The 20,585-nt window shown below is 38.8% G+C and overlaps 2 gene segments (V, D, J or C); both read left to right on the top strand.

Annotated features, from left to right (window-relative positions):
• The first annotated feature begins 561 nt into the window (after positions 1–561).
• LOC114686750 lies at positions 562–1,023 on the top strand. The segment is given in 2 exon segments: positions 562–607; positions 689–1,023. Coding segments are annotated over 2 exon segments (381 nt in total).
• Positions 1,024–15,694: 14,671 nt separating this feature from the next.
• LOC114686749 lies at positions 15,695–16,244 on the top strand. The segment is given in 2 exon segments: positions 15,695–15,781; positions 15,865–16,244. Coding segments are annotated over 2 exon segments (426 nt in total).
• Positions 16,245–20,585: the final 4,341 nt, after the last annotated feature.

Here is a 20,585-nt window from a genome sequence, read left to right as displayed (position 1 = left end):
ACTGCAGTTTTCCATGCAGTTATACAGTTCATGACTGCCAGCCTGGAGATGGGACATACTATCACAATAGACAAGAAGTCTAAAATCTCTGTAACATTTTGTGATGAAGGAAATATGTACAGACAGGACCCACATAGGAAGCCTCCTTGTCCTCAGGCACAGAACATTAAGAGGTTTGGAGAGACATCAAATCTTTGAGTTCTTCTTGTGTCCTCCCCCCAAAAAACACAGGTTAATAAATCATGGCTGAAAGAACCGAGTAAGGACCGTCCATGTTAAAATGAGGATCTCTCTCTCTCTCAAAAAAAAATACAGCACTCAGGAAAACTGTCTGCTTCTGAGGACCCTGGTCTTAATGTAAGCTCCTCTTTATTAGGAACAGAAGTGAACTCTCCTGAGGCCTCCTATATGCCCCATTGCAGACTGGCTCCTCCTGAGACCTAAAACTTAACTCCTCCAGCAGAGTCACTACCTGCTGAGGGAATGCAAATCTCTCCTGGCTCCACCTAGGCATAGGTTAAAATACCAAATCTGGGCCTGGGTACTCACTGGTGTGCAGACATGGCCAGGCTTGCTTCCTCAATCCTGCTGCTGATTGTCCCTGCATGTGAGTGCCAAGGCTCTAAGGGATGAACTTCCATATGCTCAACCTGTTCCAACCTTACTCTCTGCTTTCTTTTCCCCACAGATGTCCTGTCCCAGGTTACCCTGAGGGAGTCTGGTCCTGAGCTGTTGAAGCCCTCCCAAACTCTCAGTCTGACCTGTTCTTTCTCTGGGTTTTCACTGAGCACTTATGGTGTAGGTGTGGGCTGGTTCCGTCAGCCTCCAGGGAAGGGTCTGGAGTGGCTGGCAGACACATGGTGGACTAACAATAATTACTACAACCCATCCCTGAAAAGCCGGCTCACAATCTCCAAGGACACCTCCAACAGCCATGTATTCCTCATGATCACCAGTGTGGACACTGCAGATACTGCCACATACTACTGTGCTCAGGCTCCACACAGATACAACCTCAGTTGACAGCTGTACAGTATTTCAGTATTGTTCTCTGCCCTGTTCCTTCCTAATACAGGGCAGGGTGGTGGTGGGTGGGGCACATCTTTTCCTGTTAGCCTCTGGGGTTTCCTCTTGATTTTGAGCTTCAGAGCTCTGGCTTTCTGTCATAGCTGCTAGGTCCTTTTTCAGATGTTAGGAAATGAGTGTCTGTCTGTGTTTGGTTTAATAAAGATGAAGAGTGTCTGGTGCCTAAGCCAGGTGGCTCAGAGCTGTGGTTCCACTCAGTCTTTGGCCTCAAATCCCCATAGCAGTAGATTATAAATTATTGCAATGTTCACCTCCACTCAAAAAGTGAGTTGAGGAAGATGGGCATTAGAGGATAATCACTCATAAATTGAGTCTTTGGACATAGGAGTCCCATGGACCCTCCTCCCAAACATCTCAGGATATTGCCAAGGCTATTGGTTGATCTTCACAATGTGATGATAAGGCCTTATTGTTGAAGACAATACTATAAATTTCAGTGAACATGGAGAAGTAGAACTGGTGTCTAGCTAGAAGCTTTCTACTACTGACTGACATTTAGAGTCCTGGAAGAATCTTTGCATGTATTAGAGGAGAAAGGTAATAATCAACCTAGCTAAAAATGCTGTGACTTACAATGGTGACCTGCCTATGAGATAAGCTAGCACAATAGTGGCTCAAACATTGATGATGTCATCAAGCATTCTGTGATTGGATGTAAGGCCCACTCCCTGAGATGAGACCCATGGCCAACAATCTAAGAGTAGATAGGCCATGACCTTCGAGGAAAATACAATACTACTATCTTGAAAAAGGAATATAGCAATAAAATGATTCCTAATGACATGCCCATAGATACACATAAAATTATTGCCAAATCAGCTATCATCAGAGAAACTTCTTGCAGTAGATGGGAACTAACTTAAAAGCCCAAACTAACAATGTATAGAGTGAGGGATGTTGGAGCACTCAGTCCTGAATAATTTGTCTTCATCATATCTTCCTCTAAGGACTGAGGACCCAGTACCGAGGAGGAGGTGGGAAGATTGCAAGAGCCAGAGGTGATGGATGACTCCACAGAAACAGTGTCTTCCAGACACTAGGACTGATGCACTTATGAACTCACAGAGTCTGTGGAAGCAAGCGCAGGGCTTAAGTAGCCTCAAACCAGATGGGTCCCAGTGCTGAGAGCAGGAAGTGGACTTGAGCTTTCGCTCCTAACCAAGAAGCTACCTGTTAATTGTACCCACTAACAAAGGAAAAAGTAGTATTCTTCAGTGAAGTCTCACTGGCTTTACTAACCACGCATTAGGGTAAACCCCATGCCCAGGGACTGGACAAAACAAAACTAACACAATGACATTTTGTAGTGTTTTTGTCTTATATAGATATGTCTAGCTTTTTTCATCTTATTAATATTTTTCTGTATTTTATATTTTGATTTTGTGTTATTGTGATTGTGGTGTGTGTTTGTGTGTGTGTATGTGTGTGTGTGAGAGAGAGAGACAGAGACAGAGACAGAGAGACAGAGACACACACACACAGAGTTTGTTTTTTGTTTGTTTTGTTTAAAGAATGAGAGAAAGAAAATCTGTAGTGTTAGTTTTGTAGGGAGGTGCAGAGATTCTGGGAGGAGTTGAGAGAGGGAAAATATGCTTAAAAACAAATATTTTTCAATAAAGCAAATTTAAAGAAAACTGTACTGGAATCTCCCCACATACACTTGTGTATTGATTGTTATTCAAGACATTGGAGCATTTTTGAAAGACAAAATATGTTTATGTTTCTGCCATGTACATGTGCAACCTGGTTGGAAAATTCCCAACAATTTATGGTCAGTTGCCTACTGTACTATTGATCTTGTCTCTTATTATTTGTGTCTTCCTGCACTGACAATAATCAGGTAGGAACCAGTGGAGTTTTCTAAATGTTTCACTGCTCAGATGTTTTCTCAGAACATGTGCAGAGTCATCACAGGAAAATGCTCCCTTCCAGACAACCTCAAGCATAGACACAGTCAGACAGGTCTCTGTTACTATGAGCAAAGGTGATAATTCAGTTCCCATTAGCTTGTTGCTCATTGTCCCACATGACATCACCGAGGCAGTCTTTACTTATTGCTGTAATTCTGGTGTCATTTGCAATGCAGATCGCTGACTCATTCTCTCCGCATGGCTGGTCCATTTTCATTTTCTTGAAGCAGAGTTGTCACTAATTATCCAGTCTCTGAAGTATAGGACAATTCAGCACTAAGTTCAAATGATTTCAGCTTCTAATAGTCACTGAGGTCCTGAGCAAATTTAATATTTCAGTTGTTTAAGTCAACAATATCACTCCTCTGTCTCAGTCTAAGTCTTTTCATTGATTCTCTTACACAATGTGGATTGAGTCATTTACCTTGAGCAGAAGTGTATTGGCTCTTTATGCAAGTATAGAGCCTTCTCTGTGACTGTGGCAGAACTTCAGTGGGATTCCTTCCAAGGATAGTGTTTGAGATTCAGAGGGAACCAAGAGAGAGGCAGGACCAAACTCCTAGACTCCAGAATCCTAAAAATCTAAAATTTCCCTCCCTCTTCCTGAGGCATATTCCAGGCTTAGATTTGACCAATTTAACTTTTATCCTATGCATTTCCTCACTCTGGGATTATCCTCACACTTCCCACTGCTCTTTGTTCAAGTGTAAAAGCAATTTCTGATTGTAGTCTGTGTTTTCATAGATTGTTTAATTTGCATGACCTAGAATTACCTGGGAAATGAGTCTTGGCATGCCTTTGAAGGACTATTTAGATCAGCTTTGGCTCTGTGCATTCCTGTTAGAGAAGTTCTAGAGTAGGTTAACTGAATTAGGAAGCCCCACCCTAAGTGTTAGCAACACTGTTCCTATGGGATGGTGTCCTGTTCCAAACACAAATGTAAGAAAAACTAAGCACAAGTATTTATGTCTTTCTGCTTTTAGAATGTTGACTCAATATTTTTGGATAACATTATAAGTTTGGGGTATGTCAGCTTTTTTCAGTATAAGGATGTTAAGAGTTGTCAGGGCAGAATCAGAGACAATGTTAACTGGAAAGGGGTAATGCTCTTGTCCTTTATGACTGTATATAATTCATTCCTTTGGACTGAGGAGTAATTTGTATGAAGAACAGCTTGATCAGGTCCTAAGTATGCAGCCTTTCAATCTTTTGTTCCATCTGTGAAATATTTCAAGTGTTAATATTAGCAGAAGTTTAGAAGGGAGACTCCATTGAGTACATTTCAAACATGTAAACAATTTTCTAGGGGATAATGACAATCAAGTTTGTAGCATGAATCTTAAATGATCTTCTTAATAAAAACAACCCCAAGGCCAGTTATTGGGGTGAGCACTGGAAGATCAGAGAAACAGAACAAGTCAAAGCTTCCTCACTTTGCCAATTCCTCAGGTGATCCTGTTTCCTCAACTGGATGCCTCTCAGCTGAACTGTGCTGCTCAAAGCTTAACCACTAGCTTAACCAGGCTAGTTCCAGGTCCTCATGCCTTATATGCCTTTTTGCTTTCTGCCCTCACTTTCTGGGATTAAAGGAGTGAGTCACCATGCTTGGCTGTATCCTTGAACAGACAGAGATCCAGGTAGATCTCTGCCTTTGGAATGCTAAGATTAAAGGCATGTGCTACCACTGCCTATCCTCTATGTTTAATATTCTGGCTGTTCTGTTCTCTGACCACAGATAAGTTTATTAGCATGCACAATAATTTGGGGAACACAATATCACCACACAAGTTTACTAAGATAATTTAAAAGTGAAATTTGACATTGAATATATTTTTTCCTTAACATAATTTTACTTTTCATTATAATATTTTAATTGTATAAAATAATAAGTTTCATTATGACCTTTTCATAAATGTATATAAAGTATTCCTAAAGACATTTTAGCCGGCCAGCTTCTTGATGTTTTTTCAATATTCTGGGGAGGCATGCTAATTGTTAAGAGTATGGTATTATGTGCATTGTGTATAGGCATTTTCTTAGTTTATGAACAAAAAACCTATGAGTCCTAAGAACAGAAGAAAAATCATTCTTCATAGTCCCTTGTTTCATTCAAGATAGGAAATGGAACAATTTCGTAAGATGACTCAGAAATTCCTTTTTAAGTTGCCATGATCACAGCAACAACTAATTCTTCCCTATAAAATATCCTGATCAAATAATCACAGTAACTTGGTTCTGTTTCTACCCAGATGGTTCTGTGTATACCCAGATGGTTATGTTTCCCTAGATTGTTCTGTGTATACCTGCATGGTTTTGTATATGCCCTGACATATACAAAACCATGCAGGTATACAGTCTTCTGTGAAGACTCTTAATCATTGAAACTTATTCTAATAAGTTGGAAAATTAAATCATGAATATGATTGTTCTATAGATGAAAGGAATGTTCTTATATTCACAAGTCATGTACAGTTAAGAAGTTTACTACATATAAGCAACCAAAAAGTTCATATTTGAAGACTGAGAATATCATGGAATTGTTAATTAAATTTTTAAAAATCATCTCTCAACTCTGTTTTGTTTCAAGGTACTACAAATGATCTACATCTTAAATTGGAAAATTTGGTCATATCATTTGTTCTAATCACCTCAAATTATAAAATTCTCTAGTAGGTTTACATTTAAAACATTCTGACATGGAAAATTAGAGAATAATAACACCAGATGTTAGCATCATTCAATTTCAAAGACCTTTGATACATCCCTGAGTCATAGCTGGACCCATACACACAAACTGTCTTATTTTACAGAACTTGAGTTTGAATCTGCAAATATTTCAAGTACCTGTATGTAATACATTATATTATATTGATTATAATATATTAATTATATTATATATTTATATGATTTTTAAACAATAGCCTGCTCCTGATTGTACAATAAAAGTGTAATCATGTCATTCATCTGAGCCCAGAACTTTTCCCATAAGGAAGAATGTTCACCTAGAAAGACCTTTATCAAATGCTGAATTTGTAATGCTGTGTGAAGGCTGACAAGCCTGAGAGGATGAGGGTCAGGGTCAAGGCTGTGACTGGAAGTTAAGAAACAGGACAGGTGCAAGAATCGTGCTTATCCATCCCTCTGCATTGCTCTCAGGTAATGCCTCAGCCTACTGTCTCTTTATGAGACTCTTTATATGTACTGTTGATATATTTGTTTTCTTTTGCATAAAAATATCTGAGATGGTGTACTTTATAAAAAATAGAGGCCTATGTATCTCCAAGATTTTTATGTTCAAGGGCCCATGGCAGTGTTGGGTCTGTTGAAGGCATCACGGTGCATGGTGACACACCACAAGTATGTATATGATGGAGTGCTGCACTGTGGGAATGAAGGCGAGGCATCAAGCTTGCTGTGGGAAACATGTCAGTCCTGAGACCTAACCAGGATCCCACTAGAAATGCACCAGTTCTTTCTGAGCACAGCCTGTTCCTTCAACTCATTGCTATTCTCTGGGCATCACAATCACTCTCACTGCTACCACCAGGAGGATCAGACTTCCCACATTCCTTCAAAGACACTTGGAGTTAAAGTCAAACCATATACAAATCATGGCTTTGCATATCTGATGTCAGGATCCTTGTCCATCTTACAATGCAAAAGCTTTTAGCCTTTCATGATAGCCTCAATGTCTTGCTGAGCATCACTCAAATGTTCAAGTTGAATGTCTTGTTTGAGCCTCCAGACAAACCTCTTCCTGTTGTGATCTCATCTAAAAATAATAGTTTATGAAACCAAGATTCATCAATTCTTTTTATACTTTTTGACCTTCTCAATTATTTCGTTATAGAGAAGTTCTAAAATTTTGAAATAGAAACATCACATTCCATTTTCAAATTCCTCACATTTCTCCATTATAACTTGTGGAAATTGTTGTGAATTATACCTTTTCCTCGGTATGTGAGTTATTGGGTTAGTTATTCAAGGGAACATAGTTTTTAAAAGGCAATACCTATGCTGACAGTGATGTCATCACTTATGTGAACATTCAGCATGCAATGCGATTGCCAATTGTCATTAAGATTCTTCTAATGTAGTGGAAGTTTTCAAATGAATTGAAAATACACCAGTGGTGAATAAGAATTGTGATGGATGTGATTTAAGTAGGTGTAGCTGGTAATCAGTTTCCACAGCTTCTTGATCCTGCTCCAGGGGCCTCAAACTTGTCAATTTTCCGTCAGATACAGGTTCATGTTCCCCAGGGTTCTGCAACAAGAGGAGAATCTATAGGTCCAGATGACTTGTAAATGCTCACCTTTCTCTATGGTGACTCTATGGGCAAGTGCCTATTTCAACAATGCTAAGAAGAGACACCATGTTAGCAAAGGTATCTACCATGTGCAACATATGTTGAGCATAGGATCTTGATTTCAACAATTCCCCCTGTTACTGAATACATATGGTAATCAAGGCACTTAACATAAAGGAACATAGCCTGGACTACCAAGTGAGTTCCAGGAAAGGCACAAAAGCTACACAGAGAAAACATATCTCGAAAAACCAAAATAATAATAATAATAATAATAATAATAATAATGCAGAAAATACCAATGAGTGGCCAAAGTAAATTCCTCCCTTCCTCCAATTGCAAGTGGGGATTGATCACCATGTAGATTAATTTTGAACTTGGCAGCTGTTAACACGGCTGTAAAACATTACCTCAAGGACTATTGTTATATCTGCTGTAGAATTTCCTTCGAAGAGCCCTGACATCTTATACTGCATGCAAGAGACCTCAGACTTCTAAGCTGATAATGATTATAGAGTACATGAAGAAATTGGAGAATAACAATGGAGCATGTCATTACCAGTGAGGACTCTTTTCTTTAATGATAGAATTTTTTTTGTTATCTACTCAGAAACCATCTTTACAGACTCTAAAGGAGCCCAATGTTACCAGGGTACCCACAACAACAACAACAATAACAACAAACATTTTTATGCTTTTCAACTTTTAAAAAGCAGAATCCACTGCTGCTCCTCTTCTAGGGGAAGGAAGGCAGTCTTGGCAGCAGTAGCTGAATGTGTGTGTGTGTGTGTGTGTGTGTGTGTGTGTGTGTGTGTGTGTGTGTGGTGTGTGCATTTAAGGAGATAGGAATTGAAAATATGGCCCCACAGGTCTGGTCTGATTGAGCAGGAAGTGTTTTTTTTATGGTGGCAACAAAGTGATGTGACAGACTGGAGAAAATTCAAGCAACCCACATCTCCTTTTGGTGCCAGAGGAAGAATTGTGGCATGTCCGGCTAACAAACTTCATAGGGGAGAAGATATGAACAGCTTTGTCCATTATCCTCAGGTGGGTACAGTCACCCCTCATTGGCTAGGCATGATCAGGACCTCTGACAGTGCCTATTGCTAGGCCCTCAGGCAGACTCCAGGTAGGCTTCTTACAACACTATGGTTCCGATCTTCCACATTAAAGTTTTCAATCTATAAGGACTTCTGTAGCTGGAGTTTTCTCCAGTCCTGCCTGGCTCATGATCAGGACAAATCTCTCTCACCCTCCAGTCCCACATCTGCTCAGACCCAACTGAGTAAAAACATAGAGACTTATATTGCCTACAAACTGTGTGGCCATGGCAGGCGTCTTTTTACCTAGTTCTTCTATCTTAAATTAACCTATTATTTCTGTTAATCTATATGTTGCCACATGTTCTGTGGCTTTACCTGCTGCCTTTACGTGCTGATCTGTGGACGGCAGGCTGGTGTCTCCTCCCACTCTGCCTTCCTGTTCTCCCAATTCTCCTCTCTGCTAGTCCCACCTATACTTCCTGCCTGGATACTGGCCAATCAGTGTTTTATTTATCAATCAATCATCCACAGCAGTTTTCTCAAGAACACTTGGTCTCTGTGATCTCTGTAAGTGTTCACCTTCACTGGAGAAATGTCTGTATACTTCTTCACTCACTGAATCTGAGTTTTAGACCAAATCTAGTTTATTTTTCAACTCTAATGCTTCCCAGAGACAAAGAATGTCTTCTTGTTTGAGGATAGTCTCTGGACAATGAGCACTGTCCTTGTCATCTGCAGCGTTTTCTTAGAACCACAAAACTTTAAATCAATCCACTTGATTGTTGTGGATGCTCATCAGCATGACAGCTTTTTCTCATACAATTACAAACTGGTGATTCATATTTACTTTATGATTCTTTTTGATGTCATTGATTTAATTTTGTAACCATATTTCCTATCCATTTGAAAAAGGTTATATGGGCATAAGTCCAAATAAGCATCATAAATACTTTCCTTGACTTGTCCCATCTGGATCTTTCTTCACTGGTAATTCCAGAGGCATATGCATGACATTGTTCCAGAGGAATGGGAACAAGATAATGTCTGTTAATTCTTCCAGCAGTAACATGCAGAATGGACACTTCAGACATGGCCAGAGACATCCAAATAGTTCTTCCAGAGGCATCAATATCTGACCACTGAGGACACCATAGTGTATCAATCTGTGAGAGAATGACAGTGAGGATATTTGGGCAAGGATCCAGACACAATCCTATCTGCAGTGCGGCTTAGGAATAGTACAAACTGTACTCAGGCCCTTAAAGTGACTTCAGAAGCCTCAAATACATCGGGAGGAATGCTGAGGCACTTATGATGAATGAAATGGAGCCCTTCAATACGTGTAGGGTATATAATCCACAGAGGGAAGTGTGGATGGGAGAATGCTAGAAATCAAAGCATGCATGTATTCATGGAAACTTGCACGGTTTCACAGGCATTGCACCAGCTCATCACATGTTGTGGTTATCATATTAATTTAATCTAAGAGAAGATTCTCACATCATTTCTCTCAAATCTCTAAGAGCCCAGACTTTTAGGAATATGCATCATTATTTTAGGAGGATGTCTATGTAAATCTATTCTTCTTAAGCCCACAAGCACTCCTGCACATTGCCACTAATTATCATCCATCAGCAACCCGCCATAGTGAACTACAAAATATAACAATACAGCCATTAACAAGGTCAGAACAGAATCTTAAATCCAAGATAAGATCATCCAGCATTCTGTATTGTAGGAATAGATGTTCCTGTATACTGAAGAGTCTCATGCACTGTGGAATGACAGTACACAGTTCACCTTGTCAATTCTGACCAATGAATGAAGAGATGTCATGCTTCAGCCAAGTCCAAACCGTTATATTAGGTACATTAAAGTAAAACATACATATATCCTGACTTTCTGTAGCATGTATTTTTGTATTAATTTGTGTATTTATATTTCAGACATTTAAGAGCAAATGCACACAAAAATCTTCCAAAAAATTATTGACTTTTTTTATTCCTGGAAACATTACAAATCCATCCTTCATCTCTGAAAACATTCAGCTCCTGAAAACCTTTACTAACACTTGTCTTGTCCAAGAATAAGATGATCCTGGACTTGGAAAGGTAGGTATGGTGAGATACAAATGTGTAGGGTCACATACCCTCCACCCATGAGGACACTTGTCAAATAGACCTCAGGGTTAGGGTTAGTTTCATTATTCCTTTAAATATAGCCAAATATACAGTCAGGATTCATACTGACTCATAGTCCAAATTCGCTTGACTTCTTCTGTTTTTTTTTTTCTCAATTGTAAACCTATTTTTCTGGCATTCTTATCTGATCTATGAGTACCACACTGCTTCCTCCCCTTTCTGTGGACTCCTGTATCTCACTGTCTCAGGAATTCTTATGTGGATGTGTTATTTGTTGCATCTGAGATACAGACACATTGTAGTCACCTGATTCAGGGACTGTGACCCAGGTGTAGCCTGATGAAGCTATAAATGGCCCTGTCATCCCCTATAGTTACTGCATTACCAGTGGGTACTGCTGGGACTGGATCTAACTGCATCTAGCGAAGACTCTGGCATTCAAAAGGACATTACTAATAATACAGACACAACTTAAAAACAATCTCTGACACATCCAGTCATTAACTCCAGAAAAACAAGAGGCCTTTACCCCTTCACCTGAATTATGTGAACACTGAGGTTTCAGGGATGTTACTGCTCAAGAGAGACAGTGAACTTCAGTGTAAGCCAAGATAAATTTACCTGAAGGGGAGGTTATGACCTGCAGGGGGCACAGTGGAACCAGTAATCAACAGGTAAGGCGTGGAGGGGACTCCATAGCCTCTGTGAACTCCCTTTTAAAACCTCTTTTGTGAACTGCAGCTGCTGTATGTATGTATGAAAAATTTCCATGTTCAAACACAGAAAAGATTATTAAGTATTTCAGAGACTTATATTTTAGTGTTTATTTTCTTCAGTTGTATTTATTTTTATTTTTTGAGAAACATGCATTTCATTCAATATATTCTAATCATGATATCCCTGACATATCTCCTTTCTGATCCTTCCCGTCTCCCCACACATTCAACTCCACACCCCTTTTTTCTCTCTTTAGAAAGCAAATAGGAAAAGAAGAGAGAATTTTTTACATCACAAGAAACACACACAAGACAAAAGAAAATAAACATAAAAATGCAAGATCAGAAAATATGGATTTAAGCAAAAGAACGTTGAGACCAAGACTTAACCTGGGCAGGCTCTTTGCATGATGTCACAGACTCCGTGAATTCTTATGTGCATCATCCCTACTGTGTCTGGAAAACACTGTTCCCTTGGAGTCACCTACTCATCTGGCTCTCACAACTTATTAAGTTCTTAAATTCTCTACTAAAATATGGCTTATCTATGCAATTATTTTGTGCAACCAAGAACAATGGTATCACCACATACTGTTCAGCATGTTTGGAGCCTCTCTCGCCATTAACTCATAGGGAGATATTATGTACCCAGAACTGAGATGTTCAATCTCTTGTGTCTCTGGGGACCAACACTTCCTGTTCATCTATTCAGGTAACCCTGTTCAAGGATTCACAAGTTAAAATAAAATGCAAAGCTCATACATGTACTTTCTATTCAGCTCTCTGTAAGCAGATATCTCACATAATCAGAACATAATAAGAACCAGACCACTGAGACCCATGGAACATAGTCAGTACCAGACAACTGAGACAATACTAACAACTAATCCACAAGTCTTGTCTAGACATCTCTAGTTTTTCATAGACTTTTATTAGTTTTATTGTTTTTGACAAAAATACTGTAGCAGCATATCCATAAAACAAACAGTAATCTGAACACAAATTTGTTCCATCAATAAGAAGAATATCTCAAGTGTAAAACTAGACAGCTATGAACTGTTCATTATTTCCAGATTTTTTATTATAGAAATAAATTTGCAATGTATGTGTTTCTGTTGCATACATTGCTTTTCTTTGCTCCTAGTACATTGCCCCTTCATTTTTGTCCTAACAAATTGATTCTACATAGTGCATAATTATATTTTTACCTACATTGCAAGATCTTAAATTTCAATGCCTTTTTATTATAACTGTTAAATTTTGTTAATCAGACCCCCAAATCATCACTTCTCTATTTCCCATCACCACTTTATGTTTGAAATTGTGTGTCTCCAGTAGCTGTCCCTGACATTTTCATTTTATCTGTATTTCATCATATCTAATTCTTTAGTATCTCAATCCCTAATGAACCTTTCCTAGTCTCTCTGGTTTTAGAAATTAAACATTCCAATCTTGGAACTACATATGAGATAGCACATGAAGCATTTGTCTTTTTGTGTTTGGGTGACCTCATTCAGCATATTTTTTTCCAATTTCAGATTTTTTCTAATTCCATCCACTTACCTGTAGATTCCTTTATTATAGTTTTGCCATTGAGTAGTATTCCATGGTCTATATGTCTCACATTTTCTTTATCTATGTGTTTGTTGTTGGACATCTATATTGATTCAATTTCTCATCTGTTGTGAATACAGCAGCAATGAACATGGATGTGCAAGTGTCTCTGTAATAATATGTAGAATTATTTGAGTGTAAGCTTGTGAGGGATATAGCTGGGATATATCGCAGTTCTATTTCTTGTTTTTGAAGAAATCTCCAAAATAATTTCCAAAGTAACTATGCTGTTTTACACTCCCACCAAAAGTGAATAAAGGTTACCCTTTCTCCATATCCATGCCTGTATTTGTTTTCTTGATTTTGGTTACTCTATTTGGGGTAAAAATCAAAACTTAAGTTGTTTTGATCTGCATTTTCTTGATAGATAAGGACTTTGGCTTGAGAATATGGAGAAACAAATCTTGAAGTGAACAGAAATTTTCCTCTCCTGGCTGGATTTCCTAGCACAGGAAGGTGCTATGTAGCCTACGGTGAGAGAAAAAGCATCAGTGATCTTCCACAGTACCATGCCTTGCCATCTACAATATCATACTTCCAGGCAGGATGTACTTGCTGGGGGATGTCTTTCTGTATGCTATGAATATATGTTGTTTCCATTGTTAATAAATAAGCTGCTTTGGTCTATGGCAAGGCACCTTTGAGGCAGGCAGGAAATAAAAGGGGAGAGACAGGAAAGAGAAAGTCTGAATCTGGAGAGATGCCAGCCTTCCGTCAAAGGAGCAACATTCCAGCAGACTGGTAAAGCCATGGAACACGTGGCAAAACATAGATTAATAGAAATGAGTTAATTTAAGTTAAAAGAGCTATCTAGTAAGAGGCCTGCCATAGGCCATACAGTTTGTAAATAATATTAAGCCTCTGACTAATTATTTTATAAGTGGCTGCAGGACAGCAGGGCTGGGGGAGACAGGAGAAAACCTTCTGGTGGGATGTACTCACTAGTGCCTGACTGTTATGTGGTGACCAACTGCTTTCTAATTGTATTTGTGGTCTGCTCCATAGGAAAGAATTCACCCCATGTAAGCATGCTCAACAGCCCATGGCAAGGGCTGACGTAACCCTAGTAGACCCTAGTTGTATTGCTAGTGGTCAAATTGTCAAACAGCCTTATAATACGTATCTTTATAGCCAATTGATTGGTGCTGCTCTCAGCCTTGAACACACAAGCTTCTGTGTGATGTGTAATGATCAATGCAGACATTCATGGCTGGTAAAAGGGCTGAGAATGAATAAATGGATACTCAGCCACAGAGGAGTTATCTATATCAACCTCTCACCCAAAGCTCAACAACCATCACAAAATGGGGAAATGAAAAAAAAAAATGTAAGGGTAAGAGAGTGAGGTTGAAAGACATGAAATTCTATCCACAGTTATTGACATGTTCTCATTGCACAAATGAACTCTTAGCAGCTGTAATTACTTGCACAAGACCAGCACAAAATCAAACCAGTCAAAATTACAGCATGAAAGTCTGGGAAAAGGCTAAGCTGTTAACAGTGCCTCTTGTCAAACTTAACAATTATTAGTTTCTAAGAGCTACATCTTAGGAGAAAAGAACTGAACACCTTGTCTTCAGTTTCTCACAGGCCTTGCCACACGTGTGTCTTGGCCCCACTACTAAACAAAATGTATGTTAAAGATTACAGCACAGGTGGGGGAGGAACTCCCCATGGACCATTCCAAGCTGAGGAGACGTTGGGATTGGAGGACTGCTTAGGAAGTTAGAACCACTTTTTAGGAGTGTGGCCACTTGGAGGTTACTTATGAGCTAGTGGGTGACCTCCACCATATCCATATGGATAGCATTTATTAGACTTAGTGAGTTATTCATTAGTATAACAAAATACACTTGTTAGGAGAGGCACTTGTTACTTTGAGAGGTCATAAAGAGAGGAAGATTGAATATGATCAAAATACATTGCATTCATGGATGAAACTTGCAAGGAATGAACAGAAACATTATCCTGAAATAACAATATTTCATATGTTTAAAATTTTCATACAGATGTATAATGTACACTATATTTATTTATCCTGTAATCTCAACCTACCATTTTCTTACTCCTACTATTCCCATTTGCCACTTATTCCACTAGATACTTTGAGTTATGCATCATTACATATGTACATCCATAAACATTTCTAACTATGCAATATCTAAGGACTACAAATCAAACTCTTATACAATATCTGTTTCTGAGCTGGTCCTTAACTTCCTTAATAATGTTATCACCAATTGCATTCATTTTCCTAAAAGTGATGGAAGTTTCTTATACTTTACTCATGAATAAATTTTGTTCTATTGTATATAGATCATGTATTCTTGATGCAACCATTGGTTGAATGACATATAGTTTGTTTCTATAATTTACCTATTATAGATAATGCTGCAATAATATTTGTTTGCAACCATTTCTGAAACATTTTCACGTTTGGTCTTTTAGGTAAGGTTTTTAGTATACAACCTGCTGGAAAAGCATTTACTAACTGCATGTATATGAAAGAAGACTGCAACTTCCAATGAATTAGGAGTTTTGAAATCCTTATCACAACTACCACCTGTAAATAAACTTTATCATCATGAGGAGATACCGTCTCCAGCTGAAGTAAATCTGTGAATTGGAGTTTAGGTATAATGTTACATCCACAATGTCTCCACAGGGCTTGGGGAATTAGTATGGAATGCATTCCCTCAGACAGTTTTAGGACTTGGATTTTAGAATCCTGCTGCCTGACCCAAGGTCCTCTACATCTTTCTTCTCAAGCTGGACTTGGTCTTTATGTAAGATGTACCTTGCCTCATGAATATGAAAATCATGTGAATCTATTGTGGTAAATACAGGGATGTCCACACCCCGAACAACATATGATCAGTGTCCTCTCCACAGTCACTGAGCACACAGGTCCTCACCATGGGATGGAGCTGGATCATTCTCTTCCTCCTGTCAGTCACTACAGGTAAGGAGCTTTCCAGTTCCAAATCTGAAGAAGGAACAGGGACTGAGGTGACAATGACATCCATTCTTCCTTTCTCTCCACAGGTGTCCACTGCCAGGTACAGCTGCAGCAGTCTGGTCCTGAGCTGAAGAAACCTGGTTCCTCAGTGAAGTTGTCCTGCAAGGCTTCAGGCTACACCTTCACTAACTACTTTATGCACTGGGTGAAGCAGAGGTCTGGTCAAGGCCTGGAGTGGATCGGATGGATTGATCCTAGTGATGGTGAAACTAAATATGCTCAGAAGTTCCAGAACAAGGCCACACTGACTGTTGATAAATCCTCCAGCACAGCCTACATGGAGCTCAGCAGCCTGACCTCTGAGGACTCTGCGGTCTATTACTGTGCAAGACACAGTGTTGCAGCCCACATCCTGAGTGTGTCAGAAACCCTGAGGGAGCAGGAAGCTGCCCTGGGACTGAGATAACAGAAATGATTGTCCTGGAGACCTGCTCAGAAATAATTGTTCTGAGTATCCACTTTTCTGCCTCCTCCTCTATAAATAAAATGATGCTGATTGAGGTCCAATGACCCCCTCCATTTACATGTTTCTTCTGTAATAAAACACTAAAGAAGGGAAAACCATGGTAATGCATGGTGAAAAACATCTTTAGGTTCCAAGAGAATGGAACTTTTTTTGGAGTAGCTTTGAATAAAGTATAATATGAATTTTATCAGTAAAGTCCACATAAACAACACCTAACCAAAGCAAAACTCCTCTCATAGTTTTAAGTCTTAAGTAGCTTGAATGAATGTTTAATTCTGGCTGTTTTGTCCAGTAGAACTTCCAGTTTCTTAGTATGTAAGAGATATTCATATCATAAATCACTGCCATATAAGTGTAATTCTTGTAAGTTGACCAAAATTTCTTTTCATAAAACTCATTTAGTGACCCAGTATATACACATGTTAACTAGGAATAGGTTTGAGATTATTCATGATTGTCTGGTCTCAAGTTTACTGCCTTTCCAGTCCCAGCACCCCGACCTACAGTCTCTTGCATTACAGAACATTGTCCTACTGTGATACACCATCATCCTTCATGGTCCACTGGATATCTTGAAGTCACCCTTGTTCTACAGAGTGTCTGGTGTTGGATAACTGGACTAATAACAAGCTTCATAGAGGCCTCAGGTACTTGATAATTTGAAGAGTTCAATTCAGTAAGAATACTCCATAAAGCAAATCATTAATTTTGCATGTTCTTGTAGCAGATATTCTTTCCTCTTGAAATATGAATACCACATGCTGAATGTGGATTAAACTCATATGCTGAATATGGGCATGACTCCTCTTTGCCAATTCTATGTTAGAGAACATTCAAAGCTGTGTTGAATTTAAAATACTGATTGAAATACTAGTGTCTTAATAAAGCACCTCCTTTTTCCTTCAAAAGGAAAGTAGGGATTGATCAGAAGGCAAGGGAATCTTCTGATTCTGGTCTCTAAATTGAAAAAGATTCATCAATGTACTGGGAAGGCATCTGTCAAGTGTCTGTATGGCCTTGATTCAAAGAACTGTCTATTACATGCTGCAGAGTCAGTTCAAAGTGCCCAAACACCTTATACTGCAAAGCTACTCAGTGTGTACAGCCATTGTGGAGATCAGTCCAGGCAGGTCCAGTCCCCCCCTCCCAGACAACACAAATGGACTCACTGGCATTTATGGATGCTCTTTGTCTCATAATGCTTTCTATGGCTTTTCCACTTCCTTACATGTCGTTTGTGTATATATTATGGTTTCCACCTTTGTGTTTTTACGAGATTTCTCACTGTGTGAATGTGTGTCTGTTTCTTGTGGGATTTTTTTGTTGGTGCTACTATTTGTTTGTCTTGTCATATTCCATTTTTTTTACTTAATCTTTTTCTATTTTATTATTATTTTTAGGTGACTGGTTTTTGATATGTAGAGAGAAAGCAATGAGGCAGAATTAGGTGGGAGAGGAGTTGGGGAAGAATCTAGGAATTGGGAAGGGGAAACAGTAATCAGAATATACTGCATTAAAATTCCTTTAATACCAGCACTTGGGAGGCAGAGGCAAGCAGATATTTGTGAGTTCAAGGCCAGCCTGGTCTACAGAGTGAGATCCAGGAAAGGTGCAAAGCTGCACAGAGAAACCATGTCTCAAAAAATCCATATATATATATATTCAATGAAAAAAAATCAGAAAAAAGAAGGAAAAAGGAAGAAGGTATTATCGAAGGTATTATCTTCGTTGTATAAATCTCACATCTACCTACCTGGCCACACTTTACATGTCCTGTCTCTGTTTAAATTATTCAAAGTATAACATGAGGTTGGGACATAAATGGATTTAAAGATGATGCACGTGTGAAAATGTGTAATGCTAAGGTGTGGTGTGAGGAGTTAAGAAAATCTTCTTTGGGCTTTATTTGTGTGTTCTTTTCCTTTCAGCAAAGATTCTCCATTATTTATCTATAGGTATGCTGCATGATTTATACCAAATAAAATTACTATTTCTGTGTTAATGTCACCAGTAACATAGCTAAATATTTGTTGCCAGGAGTCAGGATAAGAGAAACATCTAAATAAATTAGTTGTGCAGAGCCTGAGGAGCAGGTGCAGAGAGGGGCCAGCTAGAATGTTTCCTGACTTTACCCAGAGTTTATTCCTCTCAGTTAACAATGTATAAGCCCAGGAGACCGTGTCCTATGTCAGAACACTTCACTTGAAGGATACAAGATTTAGCAGAGATCATTGAAGTTAGTTCCTGGAATCTATGTCATTGTTCTGTGAAGGCTACAGAAATAGAAGTGACACAGTTTGGAGACTCTCAGTCACCCTAAAGACAGTTTATTTCACAGAAGAATGGTTTCCTCAACTGAAAAACTAGGACCTGATAATCTTTTCTCATGGAGAGGCAATTTCAAGGCTATTTGTGCTGAGTCTCAACCTCAGTCAGTATAGAGAGTCATGTTCTGGGTTTAAGACAGGACTGGAGAGCTAGAAGGTCATAAAAACAGGGTCCCAGAGTGGAGGCTCTAGATTTCTCTTCATCTTTTTGTAGTGACAGACTTGGTTCTTTCATTCCTTTGAAAATACTGTCCCAATGGATGGGAGGGCTACACAGCCTTTGGCAAACAAAATAAATACAGACACGAATGTTAAAGAATTTAAAAATGTGTTTACAAAAGAATAATACTGCATAGAATTTACATTTCTCTAGCACATTTTTCTCAGTATTGGCTATCATATAGCAGTAATTATGCAATTATCAATACAATGTTGCATCCTCTATTTATTCAATTTAATATCTAAATTCAACATTCATAAAACATTGTTAATCTTTTTCAATTTATCAAAATTGTATTTTAATATTTTATATAAAGCAAATAAGACAGAAGGATATATATGGAAAAAAACAGTGAAATGATACTATTTTAATTATATTATAAATACATAATAAAGAGTTGTGTATGGATTCCAGCTTGTAGAGCAGTTCTTAAGTCAAATCAGGTATTTGTTGGCTAGTTTCATAATCTTTGTGCCACCATTGCCCTAGCATATTTTTTCAGTTAGGACTTATTATAAATCTAATGACTTGTGGCTGGGTTAGCACTTATATTTCTCTTTTGGTGGCCTGTAAAGAACCTTTCATTAGCAAAGACACAAGAATGTTGGGGTGAAGGTCCTATGTAGAAACCAGCTTAATATATCTATGTTCAATGAGTTGTGTGCATGTGGTCTTCAGCAATGTGGCCTCCCCAGAGACCTTTGGAGAAACCAAATACCAATGGCTTTTTTTTTTAAAAAAAAAAAAACCCTAATTAACAGTAAAATGACTCATAGATCAGTGCCTTATACAGTTATCAGCAGAGGATCTTCTTCATGCAGCAGATGGGAACAAAAGTAGAAACCCACAGAAAATTAAGCCTTGCAACACACAGCATTAAATGGGATGCCTCCATAAAACCCCACCCCTCAGAGCTCAGGGATCTCTCAGGAAGAGGAGGTAGAAAGTGTATAAGAGCCAGAGCAGATGTAGGACACTAGGAGATCAAGACACTCTAAGTAAACCAAGCACAGGTCACATGAACTCACAGAGTGAAGCAGCAAGCACAGGGCCTACAAGGGTCTGCAAAATGTCTTCTGCATGTATATTACAGCCTTCAGTTTAATGTTTTTATGGGCTTCCTGAAAGTGTGAAAAAAGTGGGGCTCTGATTCTTGTGCCTTCTCCCAGGGTCCTTTCCCTTTTGTTGATTAACCTTGTCCAACTTCAGTGTGATAGTTTTTATTTTGACTTATGTTTTATTTTGTCACATTTTATTATCATCTCTCAGAATCTCTCCTCCATCTACACCCAGACTCTCCCCACCACAACCCCTCTCACTCAGATCCACTCCTCCATTTCTCTTCAGAAAAGAGCAGGCCTCCCTTGGATATCAAACTGACACTTAATAAGATACAATAAGACTAGGCACATATCCTCATATCAAGGCTGGATGAGGCAACCTAGTAGGAGGAAAAGGGTCCCAAGAGCAGGCAAAAGTGAGACAGCCCATGCTCTCACCATTAGAAATCTCACAGGAACTCTAAGCTACACATCCATCACATATATGCAGAGGACCTATCTCAGACCCATATAGGGTCCCTAATTATGGCATCAAGTCTCGATGATCCCCTATGAACCCTGATTAAATTTTTTAAATTAAAGTTCTTGAGAATTTCTTATGTAAATACTGTTACACCAGACATGTATCTGTAAATACTGAGCTCTTCATGAGGTTTGTGTTACTTGTTCCAGA

This window comes from Peromyscus leucopus, chromosome 14 (assembly GCF_004664715.2).
Source record: "Peromyscus leucopus breed LL Stock chromosome 14, UCI_PerLeu_2.1, whole genome shotgun sequence".
NCBI classification, from domain to species: Eukaryota; Metazoa; Chordata; class Mammalia; order Rodentia; family Cricetidae; genus Peromyscus; species Peromyscus leucopus.
Note: the sequence above shows the minus strand (reverse complement) of the source record. Positions and strands in the feature narration are given on the sequence as shown.